The 13,385-nt window shown below is 46.6% G+C and overlaps 1 protein-coding gene across 2 annotated transcripts in view; it reads right to left on the bottom strand.

Moving 5' to 3' along the window:
* Nucleotides 1-13,385, bottom strand: part of RAB28 (RAB28, member RAS oncogene family) — a 198,967-nt gene that overhangs the window by 101,165 nt on the left and 84,417 nt on the right. For both annotated transcript variants that reach the window (XM_082257172.1, XM_082257171.1), the window contains exon 4: nucleotides 3,038-3,167. In XM_082257172.1, coding sequence (XP_082113298.1) covers nucleotides 3,038-3,167 — 130 coding nt within the window. The remainder of the gene's footprint in view (nucleotides 1-3,037; nucleotides 3,168-13,385) is intronic.

Genomic DNA, 13,385 nt, shown 5'->3' with positions numbered 1-13,385 from the left:
CAGGACCCCCCTGCACATCCATTCACTGGAAAGATCAGTGTGTTGCTGTTTCTCCTCCCTCCAGCTCTTATGCAGCTGAGAACAGAGGGAATGTGATCACTTCTAAAAAAAGGGGAAAAAAAGGTATTTATAATGTTTTTTATATCTATACCAAAATGTTTTGCCTTTCATTGCTATTTTAAACGGAATGGGCTGTTTTACAAGGTGATCATTTACAATCACTTTAAATCCAGCCAAATTGTTTATTTTTTTGAGAAGGTTACCATTTCTTTCACTTTTACGAAGGGGTCCCGATTAAAGGAACCCCCCCCCCCCCCCCAGACGATCCATTCCCCGCAAATAGGTGTCAAAAACTGGCCACATTATTACCGTTCCCCGACAGTAAAAACTTACAAGGGGGGAGAGCAAGGAGTACGCCAGCTAGGCTTCAGGGGTGCCAGGGAACCGAGGGAGCCCCTAAGGTCCCACCATTCCAGGGAGGGGCCCACGCCTACCCCACGTCCTCCAGGGGTAGTGGGGGATGTGTTACTCACCATATCGCGGTACCAGGCAGGCGCTTGAAAAAAAAAAATCACAAACTTTCCCTGTTACAGCTAAGACCGAAGTCCCAGCAGGGAACTAGGTCCTATCCTTGTCAATAGGCAGACCAAACTGTTTGAGTATAGCAGAGCCTGAGGGGTTATGCTGCTGGGACAACCCCTATAGGCGTGGACAAGCTTTTTTCCGCCTAGTGCCTATCCCTATGGGAGGAGCATAACCCTATAGTCTATGATTAAGCAGAGCAGCGTCTGTCGATGAACGATAGAGAAAAAAAAATTATATCAGGAGCAGTGACAGTAGTTTTATATGCACCAAGGTACTTCAGATACACACAAAAAAAATCATAAGGCAATATAGGTGTATGACTAATTAAGAAATTAAATCAAGACCAGTGACTGTAGTTTTACATGTGTCAAGGTGCTTCAACTCCACACAAAAAATCATACAATGCTGCAAAAAAGGATTTGCCCCTTTCCTGATTTTCAATTTTTTTGTCACACCTAAATGATTTAGATCATTAAACAAATTTCAAAAAATAGTAAAAGATAACCCAAGAAAATACAAAATGCAGTTTTTAAATGAGGATTTCATTTAATAGGGAAAACAAAAGCTGTCCAAACCGGCCTGGCCCTATGTGAAAAAGTAATTGCCCACCCCTCCATGCTAAGGCCCGGTTCACACTTTGAGAGCACATGTCGCATGACATGTATAAATCAACAGTTCCCTATGAGGACCATCTTTACTGCTCAGACACAAGTTGGTCTGACTTTGAAAAAGATTCCTGCACTATTTTGGTCCCACTTTGGTTCGTTTTCAGTCCATTCAATATCATTGAAGTCGGGTCAAAATTGGATCACCGTTTTAACTGATCAGACTTATGGCATGCGACTTGTGCTTAGAGGAGCTTGAAAGTGTGACTCTTCGGTCTGGTATGGATTTTGAGGGAAACTCCCATGCCATAAAAAAAGTGTGCCCACCCCCAAAATTATTACCAGACCTTAATCTGAGCATGCTGTCTGGCAGGTCAGGAAAGGGGGAGGGGGGGAGATAAGCGAACGCTCTTCCCCCGGACAATATCAGGCCACATGCCCTCAACATGCCATTAACTATATAGCCATGGGGCGCGGCCATCTGGTGACGTCATTCAGAGACTGCGCCCCCTTGTGAAGTCACCACCCCATCATGCCCTGATACATGTTGGAGCTACGACGGGGGACATTCTTTGGCAAAAACCTGTGTAATATTATTTATTTTTGACACTTTTTTGGGGTGAACGAGTAGGGGTACAATGTACCCCATACTCATTCACATGGGGAGGGGTGGGATCTGGGGGCCCCCTTGTTAAAGGGGGCATCCAGATTATGATAAGCCCCCTGCCCGCAGATCACCATAACCACCACCCAGGGTTGTTGTGAAGAGGCCCTTGTCCCCATCAACATTGGGACAGGGTGCTTTGGGCCCACCTCCCCCCTTGGTTGAGGGCATGTAGCCTGCTACGGTCCAGGATTGGGGGCTCGCTCGCCCCCCCGCCCTGCCTGACCTGCCGGGCTGTGTGCTCGGCTAGGGGTATGGATTTTGAGGGGGGGGCATGCCGTTTTTTTTTTTTTTTTTAAGGGGTTTCCTCTTTACATTCTTACCAGACCAAAGGGTCTAGTATGGTCTTTCAGGGTGGGGCTCCACTCGTTTTTTTTTTTTTTTTTGGTGTGGGGTTCCCCCCCAGACCTGTTGAATTAAGATATCACTTAAATAGAAGATGTCTGACAAAGTGAAGCACACAATGCCACGATCTAAAGCAGTTAAAGAATAGATAGATAAGAAACTAAGTCATGGACATTTATCAATCTGGAAAGGGTTACAAAGCCATTGCTAAGGGTTTGGGACTCCATCAAATCACAGTGAGAGTCATTATTCACAAATGGAGAAAACTTGTAACAGTGGTGAACCTTCCCAGGAGTGGCCGGCCTACTAAGAGCACAACAAAAACTCATCCAGGAGGTCATAAAATAACCCAGAACAACATCCTATGAACTGCAGGACTGACTTGCCTCAGTTAGAATCAATGTTCATGATTCAACAATAAGAAAGAGTCTGGGCAAAAATGGCATCTATTTGTTTGTCATCCAAATGCGTTTGATGATCTGAATCATTTAAAGCGGAGCTCCACCCAAAAGGTGACACGCTGCTTTTTTGCACCCTCCCTCCACTGCCACATTTGGCTCTTTTTTGGGGGGTACCTGGTTTAGCAGCTAACCGCTCCGACTTCCAGCTCAGATCAAAGTATTTCTAGCTGCTGACCTTTTCAATTTTATTTTGGGGGGGGGAGCCTGGTGATAGTATAGTTTGCACAGCTATTTAAATTGCTGGTTGGTTTACGTAGGGGGGCACTGTGGCCTTTCTTTCACATCTCCAACACCTTCATTTACGCCTCCCATCATAAATATCAATGCTTGACTATTTATTACCAAGAATAGGCCTGCTTAATAATTTTTAAACTTACTTTTGTTGCCTACCAGGGCTACAAACGGCTGTGTTTCTGACTCTTCGTTCACCTTCTTCACCATGGAAAACCAATCTTCTAAGTTCTCAAAACTTTGGTAGTTGGTGATATCATATACCAATAAAACTCCCTGAGGAAAAGAGACATTACAATGTTACTTATTCTAAAATACAAAAATTCCCAGGATATGCAGTTCAGCTAACAATTAGCACATGTAATGTATGAATGACTGTTAGCGCAATGTTTACCTGTGAAACAAAAACTAATGACAGGCATGTTTAGATCCTTTGACAAATATTAATATTGTGCTACACTAATCGGGATTAACTGAGGTTATCTGTAGGTGGCACTAGGGAAGAAAAAAAAAAAAGGATGCTTAGAGCAAGATAATTATTTAAACAAAGATAACAGCATGACTGCTCAATAACACCATCATTCCCCAGAACAGATATTTAAGTAAAACAACTTTCTGCCTCTTGAAAACAGAGCTACTTCAAAGACAGATTGGTAGCTCCACTTAGCTCTTTGTAGCAGTGCTAAATTGGTCTCCATAAAATGTATATATATATATATATATATATATATATATATACATACACACATATACACATACATACACACACACACACACAGCCTTGAAAAAACTGAATTTTTGTAAAATCTTACCTGTAAAATTCCTTTCTCTGAGCCCTCCGACAGTCGCCGCCTCCTCTAAGTCATCACTATTGGGTATTGTCCACCTATCCGTAGGAATAGCTAGGCATATAGACTTAGTCAAAAGACAAAAGGCATTAGCATATACACACCCACGGGGGCTGTCCCATCTGGTCAATACCCCCCCTGCATCACCACTCCCAACTCAGTTTGGTAGCATAGCAGTAGGTAATAAGAACCCCAAAAGAGGGGCGGGGGCGGCGACTGTCAGAGGACTCAGAGAAAGGAATTTTACAGGTAAGATTTTACAAAAATTCAGTTTTCTGTTACAGTCGCCGCCTCCTCTAAGTCATCACTATTGGGATGTCCCAAAGCAGTATAGACATGAGGGGTGGGAGACGCAACTGTAGAAAAGGCAACGCAGTACCCACATCAGAGAAAGGAATCTTACATGCACCGTAAGAACCAACTGGGCAACAGAAAAAAACAATGCTCAACAGGAGCAACAGCCCAGGAAAGCAAATGCCAACAGAAAGGGACCCAGAGAAAAAAAATGCAAGGGTCCATCATGGCATAGCCGCACTGAGAACTTTGCGGCCAAAAGAAGCATCAGCTGATGCCAGAACGTCTACTTTGTAGAACTTGGAAAAAGTGTGCACCGACGACCAAGTCGCCGCCTTGCACACCTGGGCCACCGAGGCCCGATGCCAACAGGCCAGGAAGTACTCAAAGACCTGGTAGAGTGCGCCTTAACAGGGAAGGGCGGAACCCGTTCCTTCAAGGCATAGGCCTGCTCAATGATCTGTCTGATCCACTTGGCAATAGTTGCTGCCGATGCAGCCATGCCCTTCCGAGGTCCCTCAGGAAGGACAAAGAGAGAGTCCGCCTTCCGAAAGGATTCCGTAGACTTCAGGTAAACCCTGATCGCCCGGACAACATCCAAGGAATGCAAAACAATCTCCTTTGGATGCTTAGGCTTTGTACAAAGCGAAGGCAGGACAATTTCCTCATTAAGGTGGAACTCAGTGATCACCTTTGGAAGAAAGGACGGGGGTGTTCTCAACACCACCTTATCCTTGTGAATAATCAAATAAGGGGAGCGGCAAGACAACGCCGCCAGCTCTGACACCCGGCGAGCCGAAGTGATCGCCAACAAAAAGGCAACCTTCTTCGACAGCAGAGGCAACGATATCTCCCTGATATTTTCAAAGGGAGCACGCTGCAACGCGGACAGAACCAAGTTCAAGTCCCACAGAGGTAAGGGCTCCTTCCTGGGAGGAGCCAAATGTCACACACCTTGAATGAAGGTGCGCACCAAGGAATGAGACGCCACAGGGCGTTGGAAAAGGACAGCCAGTACGGACACCTGGCCCTTTATCGTGGCCAGCGCCAGGCGCTGATCCACTCCAGACTGGAGGAAAGCCAAGATTCTCGACACCGAGTAAGAACGAGGGGAGAACCCCCTGGACTCACACCAGGTGAAATAGGCTTTCCAGGTACGGTAATAGATCTTACCAGAGGAGGATTTCTTAGCCTTGATCAGGGTAGGGATAACCTCGGGGGATAGACCCTTGTCCTTCAAGACCTGGGTCTCAACAGCCAGGCCGTTAAAGCCAGCGACTGTAAAGAAGGATGGAAGATCGGACCTTGAGACAGGAGATCTTCCCGCAGAGGCAGGCGCCATGAAGGAGCCACTGCCAGGTGAACAACGTCGGCGTACCAGGACCGGCGTGGCCAGTCCGGTGCCACCAGAATCACCATGTACGGTTCCGAGGCCAATCTGCAAAGGAACCGGGATAGTAACTGAATCGGAGGAAAGGCGTACATCAGACGATACTGATGCCAAGGGGCCACCAACGCATCCAAGGCGACCGCCAACGGATCGCGCGTTCTTGCCACGAACCTTCCCACTTTTCGATTTAGCCGGGATGCGAACAGATCCACGTCTGGGGATCCCCACCTCGCACACAGCATCTGAAAGACCTCCGGGTGTAGGGACCATTCCCCCTGGTCCAGGGTCTGGCGGCTCAGATAGTCGGCCTGCCAATTTTCCACACCCGGAATGTGAACTGCCGAGATCACCGGGACATGAGTCTCGGCCCAAGACAGAATGTCGGTCACCTCCCGGGCAGCACGAGCACTCCTGGTGCCCCCCTGGTGGTTGATGTAAGCCACCGCGGTAGCATTGTCCGTCTGTGCGCGAACAGGTAGGCCCTGGAGACGGTCCGACCACTGGAAGAGACAGAGTTTTATTGCTCTTAGTTCCAGCACATTTATCGGGAGGGAGGATTCCTCCTCCGACCAAGTGCCCTGGGCAGACAGGTTGCCCAGGACTCCACCCCAGCCCGACAGGCTGGCGTCCGTGGTAACCACTGTCCACACCACCGGGCGGAAGGACTTGCCTTCCGCCACCGCCAGGGACTGGATCCACCACAGAAGAGCCAATCTGGTCTGGCGACTCAAGGAGACATCCAGATCCAAGAACTGAGGAAGTCTGTCCCACCTGGCCAGGATCTCCGTCTGGAGAGCCCGCGTGTGGAACTGGGCAAAGGGAATCGCCTCGAAGGCCGACACCATCAACCCCAGGTCCTGAGTGACGAGGACGGATTGTCCCTGAGGGACCTGAGTTCGTCCCGCAAAGTCGAGAGCTTGCCCTCCGGCAAGAACACCTTTGCCTGAGCAGAGTCCAGAACCATTCCCAGGTAGGGAAGGCGAAGCGACGGAGACAACGCTGATTTCTGAACGTTGATGGTCCATCCGAACTCCTGGAGCGTCTGTACCGTGATGGACAGATCGCGCACAAGGTCCTGGCTGGCCCTCGATCTCAGAAGCAGATCGTCCAGGTACCCCAGGACCGCAATGCCCTGGGCCGTAGCAGGCCCAGGACCGGTGCCAACACCTTGGTAAACACCCTTGGTGCCGAAACGAGACCGAAAGGTAACGCCACAAACTGGTAGTGGTCCTCTGCGATAGCAAACCGAAGGTACCGCTGATGACCCTCGAAAATGGGGATGTGCAGGTACGCATCCTTCAGATCTATCGAAGCCAGGAATTCTCCCGGACTCAAGGAGACCACAACCGAACGGAGAGACTCCATTCGAAACTTTCGAACACGCACGAAGCGGTTCAGCGCTTTCAGGTCCAGAATAGGACGCACTTTGCCCTCCTTCCTGGGCACAGTGAACAGATTCGAATAAAACCCCCGAAACCTGTCCCGATGAGGCACCGGGACAATCACTCCCTGAGCAAGCAGGTCCTGCACCGCCCGATGCAAATCCTGCAGACGCCCCGGAAGCAGATGGAGATTGGAGGGAAAGAATCTGTCCGCCGGCCTGGAAAGGAATTCGATCTTGTATCCGGATCGAACGATTTCCTGGACCCACCTGATCGATATCCGGAGCAGCCAAGGTTGGAGGAAACCGCGCAAACGTCCCCCCACCCCTGAAATGGGTGAGGGCGTCCCTTCAGGCAGAGGCGGATTGTCCCGCCAAGCCGGCATTGCCGGCCTTCTGCTTACCCGCCCAGGGCTTCTTCTGGTTGCTCTGGGCCTTGAAGGGCTTGCCCTTGGATTGGTTCCGAAAGGCACGAAAGGACCCCTGATTGGATCTAGGCGCAGAACCCCGCTTGCCTAGGAAAGACTTGTTCTTCGGGTTCTGGGGCAGCATAGTGCTCTTGCCCCCCGTGACGCCTTTCACCAGGGTATCCAACGCCTCGCCAAAAAGGCGAGAGCCAGCATAGGGAAAATCAGCAACTGTTTTCCGCGAGGACTGGTCGGCCGACCAGCTCTTCAGCCAAATCAGTCGCCGGTTAAGCACCGCGACACTTGAGAGGCGAGCCACCAAGGGGGCCTCATTTAAGGCTGCATCACACAAATACATGACTCCTTGGTGGATCTGGTCCACCATTTCCAGTCGGGCAGGCGGCACGTCATCGGACACTAGGTTGCTTCAAAGCACCTTGATCCAATCAGCTACCGCCTGAGCCACCATAACGGACGCGAAAACGGGTTTGAGCAACGAACCCGCCACCGCATAGGAATGGCGGGCTAGAGACTCCAACCGCCGGTCCGTGGGATCCCGGAAAACTGGAGTATCCTCAGTAGGAACCAAGGTAGCCTTGTTCAACACGGCCACAGTGTGATCTACCTGTGGAGGCACACACCATTGCGATTCTGTAGCCGGCGCAAAAGGATAAAGCAATTTGAACCGACTAGGCACCACGAATGGACGTTTTAACGTGCGCCACATTTCATTAACAGTGTAATGAAATTCAGCTGGGCAGGGAAAACTCTGCGCAGACTTGCGGGTCCTGTGCGTCCCAAAAGAGGACACAACGCCCGGAGGGTTGGGCTCATCCTCTAAATGCAAGGTTTCCTTCACAGAAACAATTAACTCATCCATGGTCGCCCGTTCTTCAGGTGACCCTGGGGAGGATGTGTCAACACCCTCAATTTCAACCTCCCCCTCAGACCCCGGGGGGTCCAGGGATGAGCGGGACCCTGAAAAGGGCACGCTCGCAGCAGCAGCCATATCCCCATCTGAATCAGAAGAGAGAGACAGCCTGGGCCGTTTTCTCGCAGCCCGTTCAGACATCAGCATTTCCATATTTGCCACTAAAGTCGCAACCACAGCAGCCAGATCAGGTCGCAGCGGAGCCACAGGAGAACTGAGTTGGGAGTGGTGATGCAGGGGGGGTATTGACCAGATGGGACAGCCCCCATGGGTGTGTATATGCTAATGCCTTTTGTCTTTTGACTAAGTCTATATGCCTAGCTATTCCTACGGATAGGTGGACAATACCCAATAGTGATGACTTAGAGGAGGCGGCGACTGTCGGAGGACGTAAGAGAAAGTATTCATACTCCTTGAAATTTTCCACATTTTGTCACATTACAACTAAAAGTGTAAATGTATTTTATTGGAATTTTAGGTGATAGACCAAAGACAAAGTGGCACATAGTTGAAGTGAAGTTAAAGGAAAATTAAACATTTAGTACAAATAAATATGTGAAAAATGTGGCATGCATTTGTATTCAGCACCCCCTGAGCCAATACTTTGTAGAATCACCTTTCGCTGCAATTACAGCTGCAAATCTTTTTGGGTATGTCTCTACTAGCTTTGCACATCTAGAGAGTGACATTTTTGCCCGTTCTTCTTTCATAAACAGATTTAGGTCTGGACTTTGACTGGGCTATTCTAACACATGAATATGCTTTGATCTAAACCATTCGATTGTAGCTCTGGCTGTATGTTTAGGTCATTGTCCTGCTGGAAGGTGAACCTCCTCCCCAGTCTCAAGTCTTTTGCAGACTCAAACAGGTTTTCTTCTAAGCTTGCCCTGTATTTGGCTTCATCCATCTTCCCATCAACTCTGATCAGATTCCCGGTCCCTGCTGAATTAAAGTATCCCCACGACATGATGCTGCCACCACCATGTTTCACAGTGGGGATAGTGTGTTCAGGGTGATGTGCAGTGTTTGTTTTTTGCCACACATAGCGTTTTTGCTATGTGTTCAATTTTTGTGTTTTTGTGTGACCACCATCCAAAACACTGGCAGGAAGGACTTGCCCTGGCACAGGGAAGGTGACCAGAGCCACTAAGAAAGAGCCGACATTGTAAGATGGCTCAAGCGGATCTTCTGGTCCAATGACCGAGGATCTCTGTTCCATTTCGCCAGAATCTCCTTTTGCAAAGGTCTCGAGTGAGACTGAGCAAACGGGACTGCTTCGAAGGTCGAAACCATCAGACCCAGGGTCCTCATGCAAGCCTGCAGGGAGGACTGATCTGTCTCCATCAGCAACCCGACTGCTTTTTGCAGCTTCTGAAGTTTGTCCAGGGGGAGAAAGACCCTCGCCAGTGCAGAGCCAAGAGTCAACCCCAGATAAGTGACCCATGACCCGTACTGAAGGCGTCAAAGCAGATTTTTTGAGTCATCCACCCAAATTCTTGAAGGGTCTGAATCGTGATAGAGACTGCTTGCAACAGGAGATCGTCCAGATATGCCACAATTGAGATACCTCGCCGACGTAACAAGGCCAGCACAGGGGCCAAGACCTTGGTAAATACTCTGGGAGCCGAGGCGAGACCAAAGGGTCACGCCACAAACTGAAAGTGCTCCTCTGCCATCGCAAAGCAGAGGAATCGCTGGTGCCCCTCGAAAATGCGGACGTGGGGATACGCTTCCTTGAGATCGATGGAAGCTAGAAAATCCCCCTAATTCAAGGATGCCACCACTGACCATATGGATTCCATTCAAAACTTCTGCACCCGCACAAAGCGGTTCATGGCCTTGAGATCCAGAATTGGACACACCTTGCCCTCCTTTCTGAGCACCGTTAACAGGTTTGAATAGAAACCTTGAGAGCGTTCCTGCTGAGGAACTGGCACAATCACCCCTTGAGCCAGGAGATCTTGCATAGCCTTCCACAGGTCCTTCAAACGCTCTGGAGACAGGTGAATATTTGACTGAAAAAAACCTGTCCCCTGACCTGGACCAGAATTCAATCTTGTACCCAGAACAAATCAGTTTGTGAACCCAATCATCCTGAATGAAGGAGGTCCAGGGTTCCTTGAAAAGAATACAAAAAACTGAGACCAGGGTCCCAGCAGGAAACCTAGGTCCTGCTCCTTCTCTAGGTAGAAATAATCTGGTTTGCTGGGCTGTGAGGGTTATGTCTGGAGGGACAGCCCCGTGGGCGTGTATATGTAAAAACTTTGTACTAACATACTGCCTAGACTAATCCTGCAGGTGGCAGCATAACCCACACAGCTCATGAAGATGAGGCTGCGTCTGTCAATGGACAATAGAGAAATGTTGCATTTTAACATGCATGTTATGTGTGCCATGGTGCTTTAATGGTTTACCACATGCAAAATGTATTGTGCCCCATTCACACATTTAGGTTACATTGCACACATTGGAATAGGATAAAATGCATGCTCTATCAAAAGTCTATTTACATCAGTGTACTACAGTGCAGCTTGTTTTTGCAAATAGCTCAGATATATTTATTTTTTGCACACTCTTTGAGGTCAATAGAAAGAAAAAAGTAGTGCATGAAAATGCATGTTTGATGCCTTTTGTATGCTTTTCAGCTCCTGATAACAAGTAATCAGGGAGGTTCATAGCGATTTGCGTTCAATGAGTGAATCTAATATCCTCACTTTGTCTTCGCCATCCCTTCATTTTAAAGCAAACCAGCTACAGTTACTATCTCTGCTGAACATATTGCAGAAAAAGCAGATAATCGCTACGATTGCTCCTAGGTGAGCCTATACACACCACAAAGAATCCAGGAAGCAGATCTCAAAGAGTTGAAGACAAATGATGTCACAGCGTAAATATCTTTTTTTTGTAGGCGGACATAAAAAACCTATATTACATGAAAACACATTAAAAACTGGTGTCGATATGTATGCATGAACATGCATTGAAAAACATGCAGTTAAAAACATGAAAGCAGAAACGCAATGGTGTGAACCTAGCCTAAAAAAATGCTAAAGTGTAAATGGTTCCCGAGCAGGAGCTTCTCTGTCAGAAGTACATGGTGGAGGACCTACCTATACATAGTTAGTCAGATTGAAAAAAGGCACAAGTTCATCTGGCTCAACCAATAAAAAAAACAAAAAAAAAAACAGTAAAGAAAACCCAACCATACAATCCCATATACACAATCCTATACCCGCAGTTGATCCAGAGGAAGGTGAAAAAAAACCCAGCAAAGCATGATCCAATTTACTACAGCAGGGGAAAAAATCCTTCCTGATCCCCTGAGAGGCAATCAGATATTCCCTGGATCAACTTTACCTATAAATATTAGTACCCATTTATATTATGTACACCCAGGAATGAATCCAGGCATTTTTTAAAGCAATCTAGTGAGCTGGCCAGAACCACCTCTTGAGGGAGTCTATTCCACATTTTCACAGCTCTTACAGTGAAGAAACCTTTCCGTATTTGGAGACGAACTCTGTTTTCCTCTAGACGTAAAGAGTGCCCCCTTGTCCTCTGTGTTGACCTTAAAGTGAATAACTCAACACCAAGTTCACTATATGGACCCCTTATGTATTTATACATGTTTATCACATCCCCCTTAATCTCCTCTACTCAAGAGAGAATAAATTCAGCTCCTCTAATCTTTTCTCATAGCTGAGCTCCTCCATGCCTCTTATCAGTTTGGTTGGCCTTCTCTGCACTTTCTCCACTTCCCTGATATCATTTTAAAGAACTGGTGCCCAAAACTGAACTGCATATTCCAGATGAGGTCTTACTAATGATTTGTACAGGGGCAAAATTACATCTCTCTCTCTCTGGAGTCTATGCCTCTGTTAATACAAAAAAATGTTTTTGTTTGCTTTGGAAACTGCAGCTTGGCATTGCATGCTATTATTAAGCTTAGGATCTACCAGAACACCCAGATCCTTCTCCGCTATGGATTCCCCTGGTTCTACTCCACCTAGTATGTATGATGTATGCATATTCTTCCCCCCCCCAGGTGCCTAACTTTACATTTATCAACGTTAAAACCTCATTTGCCACATAGATGCCCAATGAAACAGTGCATTGAGGTCAGCTTGTAAGTTGGAGACATCCTGTAAAGAAGTTATTCCACTGCAAAGCTTGGCGTCATCTGCAAAAACTGAAATTGTACTTTTAATCTCAGACCTATATCATTTATAAAGATAATAAAAAGACAGACATCCATATAAACTTCTCCAGGAAGTTTATATATCACAGCAGGACTGAAGGGACGTAAAAAGAGTACAAAGTTTAGGTCTGTCTAAAAGGACTACAGGAATGTGGATGTGGATCAGAGTGATGCGAACATCAACATATGCATTACATTTATCTCCTTGCCCCCGATCCAGAGATCTTAATGCCCTGGCACATCCCTGTCTGCTATGTGCTGCTGGACCAAATAGATGTCAATCCTATAGCAGGACTTCTCTCACAAACGGTTGACTTTGGAGTGGCATACCAAGAGTGGAAGTGTGCCTGGACATGAAGTTTTCAGAATGATGAGCACATAAATTTAGTGTAATGCACATCTCAGCATCACCTCCATCCAGAAATTCTGCATTCTTAAAGTTGTTGTCTAAAGCCTAGTTCCCCAGTTAATCTCTACCACTGACATATTAATCAAAAAAAAAATACAGTTCTACTTCTTAAAGCCCCTTCGGATCAAAAAAAAAAAAATATTATATATATATATATTTTTTTTTTTTTTTTTTTATATATATTTATTTTAAGCCCAGGCTGTGTGATGATATACCCTTAGGGACCACAAGAAGTGGGTTTAATGACACTAGACATTATTCACGAGTATTGTAGCAAAAGGAGATTTTTTTTTTTTTTTTTTTAATTGAATTCATTTTATGTGGACAAAACAAAACATTGTTATTTGTCACAAAATCTGATTCTGTTTTAGCAGTTAACGATTACTTTATCCTGTTACTATTTTACAATTATTTTTTCAATACTACATAAAGAATTGCAAAGAGAAAGGAAGTGATAAACATTTTAAATAGTTTTTAAATGCTATAAGCCAAAAAGTAAAATTTTTTGTATTTTTTTTTTTCTAAGCTGAAAGGGGTAAAATTCATATTAAAAGCTCTTGTGACAACATGAAAGCTTGTGGAAGCAGACAACCCTCTTCACATAAAGGGAGGTAATTAGTCTCAGCCAGTCTCTTA

This window comes from Pelophylax lessonae (assembly GCF_965119305.1).
Source record: "Pelophylax lessonae genome assembly, chromosome: 1".
Lineage (NCBI taxonomy): Eukaryota > Metazoa > Chordata > Amphibia > Anura > Ranidae > Pelophylax > Pelophylax lessonae.
This window is presented reverse-complemented; position numbering and strand designations above follow the sequence as displayed.